This window comes from Myxocyprinus asiaticus, chromosome 36 (genome assembly GCF_019703515.2).
Source record: "Myxocyprinus asiaticus isolate MX2 ecotype Aquarium Trade chromosome 36, UBuf_Myxa_2, whole genome shotgun sequence".
Classification (NCBI taxonomy): Eukaryota; Metazoa; Chordata; class Actinopteri; order Cypriniformes; family Catostomidae; genus Myxocyprinus; species Myxocyprinus asiaticus.
Genome location: NC_059379.1, coordinates 20,803,488 through 20,809,487, shown reverse-complemented (window position 1 = coordinate 20,809,487; position 6,000 = coordinate 20,803,488). Strand labels below are relative to the sequence as shown.

The following is a 6,000-nucleotide window of genomic DNA, read 5'->3' as shown; positions in this document are numbered from 1 at the left end:
TATCCTGTAACTGGGAACCATAGAATATAGGGTTCTGTCGGAGTCAGGTGGGGCAGAACGTGTTCAGCCAAGACTAACTTTGCAAAATTTTCCAATTCACTATTTCACACTGTGCATTAATCATACTTTTCGAAGCAGTTTTGAAACTTTGTATTGTGCCACTTCTTATGTTATTGTCTCCAAAGAAAGAATCAGTTGTGAATGAGTTGTGTTCCTCATTTTTTATGCCAGAATTAGTCTGAAACATTGTATGCTGAATAAATGTATATGTTTGAAATGATTTAAACTTGTTTAACTAACCTTTTGGCATTATGTCTGCTTTTATGCAAAATTTCCTGGGTAGGGCTTACTGAATTAATTAGCCTTACTGTAATATGAGACTTGTGCTTCCAACAGTTTGCATTGTGACACAGAAAAAAAAGTAAATTATTGAAAATATCTTTTGAGAAATATATACACTCATTTTTAAGATTTACCCATTTTAATTTCATAACAAAATTCCATTAAATTGAATTGTGTAATGTTTAACAAAATTACATTTATAAAACTTAAAATGTGTGTTTTATTTTATTAAAGATTACGCCATTCAATATGATGGAATTTTGTTTATGAATTTCAAATGTGTAGCCTACATTTGAAAAAAATATATTTTTGAGTGTATACAGTATTATTTAAGGAACATGTATGTAGACGTTTTCTTACTGTCCTCATTCATTCATTTAGGAGAGTCTACGTAAATCTATAGTATGTTTGACATGTTATTATCATGTTATTTAATATGCCCGAATAGGAATGTTTTCCAAACCGGGCTCAGTGATAGTCCTGCGAGAAAATGCGGTGAACGCCCTCAGATATTTGGGAAGGGGTGTCATGTTTTTGATCTTGAAGCTTCTATTTATAATGGGTTGCTCGTCGGTGCACTCTGTCAGGCGATGAGGCGGAATCATATGACCTGCAGTTCATTCCTATAGTATAGCTGTGACACGAGCTGCACCTCTACTGCACATTTCTCCGTCGCTCCGAGCGAGAGGAACTGAAAATGCATCAGATCGCTGTGGTACACTGATATTCTGTCGGATATTAATTCAAACAGCAGTCGATATTCTCTTTGCTCGGTATTTACGAAACATACGTGACATTGATTCCGCGAGACGATGCCTGAAGAAAAAGGTATGTTGCGCTGTGACGTTCTGGTGGTCATTATTATTCCGGATGGGTGTTTTGCTGTTCCATTAAAATTATATGTTAATTTAATTGTAATATTATACATGCATAATAGTATAAATATTCTAATAAATGCAGTCGGTTCACCATCATAATGACATTGTTTATGAGCTAATTTTATTAATTAGTTGGTAATTATCAGGAGCATTCTGTGCAACATCAATTGAGATTCTTGCACATCAGTTGTGTCTTGTTATACAACTTCATGATGATAAAATGATTTGTATTGTCAGATTTTATGTTGCTTGTGAAGGATAGTGAGCTTGCATTTTGTTAGATGAGGTTCTGCAACAAACATTATTTTCAAGGTTGTATATTAACAACAATAACAATAGCCCACTCAGAATAATCGTAATTCTGGCAGAAGGACACGCTGTTGCTCTCCAGGAGCTCAGATGCAATCTGGCCTCCTTGGATAGCAGTCTATATGTTTCTGCCAGTGTGTGTGTGTGTGTGTGTGTGTGTGTGTGTGTGTGTGTGTGAAGAGAGAGTGAGAAAATATAAGCGAGGGGGGAGAGATTCTTGCTGACACATAATAGTTATTTTCACGGGTGACCATCACCGTTTAAGAGCCCTTGATTATTGTTTGAGGTTTGCATGTCTAGTAATGTGAGGTTAAAAGAGCAATGCAGGCAGGTTTTCTTTTGATTGGCATGTTTAGACTGCAATGACGTCTGAATGTCTGAAACAAAGAAGGTTAATTACTTGAATGAGTTCAGCAGGCAGTAAGATTTGTGGCACGAAAAAGGAAGTCGGTGATTACGTCAGCTTACATCACAGGTGTTGTTGAGACTAGTGGTCGATGCAGAGAGCGGGGTGGCCAATAGCCCATATAATGCCAGTAGAAAAGTATGTGATACAATACAGTTAAATGAGATGTCCTCCTAGATGCTGCAATTAAACAAATATTTTTATTAGGGCTGTCAGTAGATTACATTTTTTAATCACGATTAATCTATTATATTTTCATAGTTAATCGCAATTAATCTCAGATTTTAAAAGTAGTAAAATTTGACTCTATATATACTTATTTCCTGTCATAATGCATTTATTTGTTCTTTGGAAAGAACAACACAATAGAACAAAACAATACAGTATGTAACAAAAATGCTTTATGAACATTTTCCAAACTCCACAGTATAAAGACATAAATTCACTTAAATAGCTCCAATTCGAGTAACATTAAACATTTCCCAGAGTCTAAGTGGGATGTTGACTGATTGAAAGAACTAGTATTCATTGCAATGCACAATAAACCCTAATTTAATAGTAATCAGTCAGCAGGCTGTCTTTTCATTTTAGATATGGAATGCACATGATTCGTGTCAGGGCATCAAGCGTCGCGTTGAACTCCATATGAATAGCGTGTCTTGTTCTACTTTTAGCGATGGCACTTCCAATATAAAGATAATTCATCTGATCTGTCCGGTGATCATTAGCTGACACTTCAAAAGCTCGGTGGCAATGGGTACAAAAGAGAAAAACTAGCTGCACAGCAGGCTTGTAAGAATTGACATGCTTATGTGGTAAAATGCTGACTTACAGAAGACGCATGAAGGACTTCAGTGAAGTCCCTCCAAGAGGTTCTTTCTCCAGGACTTGATCATTGGCACGGTCTCTATATAGAACCCCAAAGAATATTTTTTTCTGAAAGTGTACACTCTTAACTGCTGGTGGAGGGGACTAACTGTCACACATCCTAAAGGGCAACACATTCAGGTCATGATATAACTTTTGGAAGACTCTCAGCAGCTGAAGAAATTCCACTAGCACTGACCGCTGTGACAGTAAACAAACTCTCTGCTTCTGCCCCACCTCTTCTGTAATGCAGATCTGTTAATGTAAAACAGATCTGAAAATAAAAACAAGATGGAGAAATGAAATATGACATAATGGTTTTCTGGCTGTAAGCAGATTTGCAGATGGATTTCTAAAGTTTTATTTCTGGTCTATGAAATCTGATGTTGCCTCAGAGGTGCTATTGAACACGCAGAGGTAATGTAGTTTCACAGTGTCCTTCAAAGTGCAAATTTGGGAGATCAATAAATGTAAGTGCACAAATATTATCCTGTGGGCTGTTTATTTTACCTTTTCACTTCCACTAAGAGTGACTTAGATTGATAGCTTTAAATCCATTACTGTGTCCCTGTACTTCCTGTTCTCTTCCTCCCAGGCAGAAATCTGCTGAAATGCAGTTGTCTCTGGTTGCCTCAAAATGGGCACTCCATACTTACAACTGTGTAATTTGCTTTAAAATCCTTTAATCACTCTGCCATGTCCAAAGATCATCCTCATTTACACACACAGCTGCATGCCTTGTGGACGAATAAGCACTTTCTTCTGTAGATTTAAACATCTAGTGAAATATTTGTTGTGGTTTTAACTCCAACATATTAGGGTTGCACAGTAGACTGGTTCTACAGTAGTATCGCAATACTAAAGCTTCAAAATACTGGCGGTGCCACGGTATTTTTTAAACGGTAGTACCGTAGTACCGTCAATACGGTAGTACCATAAGTTATGTTGTGTGTGCAATAATAAATATTATTTTAGCTAGAACCTTCATTTGAAGCAGACCTATGTCTGCAATAACATAAAAAAAAATGGTCTTTTCGAGTGGTGTCCCCTTCACTCAGTGCCCTTTAAGAGCACAAAATGCTGTTTAGAATGTGCCCCTTACATGGTATTTTTTATTTTTCAATGATTTGGAATGCAGAAATAAATGATTGCAGAGTAAACTTTGACAGCGGTGAATGGGAATGAATGGGAGATCACAGCAAATATTATTTTCACTTACCCATTTGCTCCAAGAGCAAAAGAAAAAATCCACTATTACATTTGAATGACTTTCCAGAAGAGGAACAAATAGAGAGTGGTGGATTAAGAGAAGATGCCAAATTTACTGTCACTCTCTCAGCAGCTGTAATCGAAACCCCCTCGCAGCTGTGGTAATTAATTTGTTTAAACTAATTCCAGGGTAATATAACATAAAGAATAATGTTATAAAATTAAACTCAATATTTAATAAAATGATCATATAGAAAAGTTTGCTAGATTTACGCTGCTAAATAAGGCAGAAACCTTATTCACAGTCTGTGAAAAAGGTCTATTATGAAACAGCTGAAACAGTCTTTTCAACGTTACAGTATCTTTATTTTTATGTTACCAATGATCAGATAATCAAAGAAATAATGGAATTAAAGTTTTAAGCTGTTGCCGTTTGAACTGGCTGTTTTGATGCGGTGAAGATTTTTTTAAATTAAAAATATATATATATTTTTTTACGTCAAACTGAATGTATTAAGTAACAAGTTAGTCCATTTGAGCCTTCTCCCAGTTCATCCATCAGTTATTTTCACCACTTCCGGCGCAACATGTGGAATGGCTAGTTTCTAAGAACTACCTATGCAATGACAAACTGTGTTTAAGAATTAACACACTATTATGTGGTATCATGATACTTTGGTAACGTGATACTTTAGCTGGTATAGTATCGTAAGATATGATTATGGTATCATGACAAGATATGATTATGGTATCATGACAACCCTACAACATATTTTAATTTAGCAGGATTTTCCTCACAATATTGCTCTTACTCAATCATCTGAAAGTTTATATCAGGAACTAACAGAAACAGACTGGACAGATGCCACACGTGGTTACATTGTAGACATTTACATACAGATATTTACAGACAGTAGTTCATAAATATGATTAGCAACTGCACATTAAAAGGATATGTTCTATATATTTTAGTGGTTTTGCAGGTTACACTTTCACGCATTAAAATTGCAGTTTGACTTGATTTTTTTTATTGTTATTTTACTCTGTATTATTGTAAATGCCTTTCTCAGTATTTTGGTGCAGTTCTGAAGCGATTGTCAATGCTGCTATTATTATGCCTGGCTGAATATGAAGGAAATATAAACAGGTTTGTCTTGAACCTTTTGTTGCATTCGTTGACAACTATCTACAGTATTCCTCTTTATTTCTTTCTTGTCTTCTTTTCTCTCTTTTCTGGCTCTTGTCACCTTGCATGGCCTGTAAACTTTTTGAGTAACATTTTGTAGACGGATCATCAGAAAGTATCCGCGTGACTATTTGGTCATATTGAGGTCAAATGCCAGACGTAACTTCACATGTATTAATGAACAGATATGCTTCAGTGGGAGTGAATGAAGTGAAGGTGTAGTGAACAGGAGATGAAAACAGACAGGTGCAAATGTGCACCTCCCCATTGGGCTAATAGGAACACCAAACAGCTTGTGTATGCAGAGTGTCATATTTGAGGGGCTTATATAACATATATAACTAACTGTACACTGCCCTACAAACAAGGCAAAAACAATAACCACGCTGACCTTGAAACTGAGAAAATGGCTTCAAAGTCCAGCCAAATGTGAATTATCAAAATTTCACACTTGGCATAGTTCAGCCAAACCCTTTAACAAATCATACTCAAAGAGGCCCCAATTCGATCATAACACAATTTTGACTAAATATTTGTGTTACTGCGTTTTTCCTTTGCATGGAAGTACTGAAAAGCGGCATGATTCAATAATAATTTATGCAACAAAGCAAAAGTAATGGGCATTTATGAGGATTTTTATTGTACAATCTTATCCCAAAACCCACTTTAATGCAATTGTGAAAGGTGAATGGCAAGTGACTTTGGTGAGGTGAGTGGCAGAGGGATTCTGCGGTGGACATCTGAGACCCTCAAACATACAGACATGTTAGCCATGCACATGGACCTCTAGCAGAATGTATCAG

At 36.2% G+C, this 6,000-nt stretch overlaps 1 protein-coding gene across 5 annotated transcripts in view; it reads left to right on the top strand.

The window, feature by feature from the left end:
• Window positions 1-943: 943 nt before the first annotated feature.
• The window catches only part of LOC127427291 (actin-binding LIM protein 2-like), a 95,832-nt gene continuing 90,775 nt past the window's right edge, over window positions 944-6,000 (top strand). For all 5 annotated transcript variants that reach the window (XR_007894921.1, XR_007894923.1, XR_007894924.1 and 2 more), the window contains exon 1: window positions 944-1,170. Coding sequence is in view for 1 of the 5 variants with exons in the window: in XM_051674799.1 (XP_051530759.1) it covers window positions 1,155-1,170 (16 nt within the window). In the remaining 4 variants the exon portion in view is untranslated. The remainder of the gene's footprint in view (window positions 1,171-6,000) is intronic.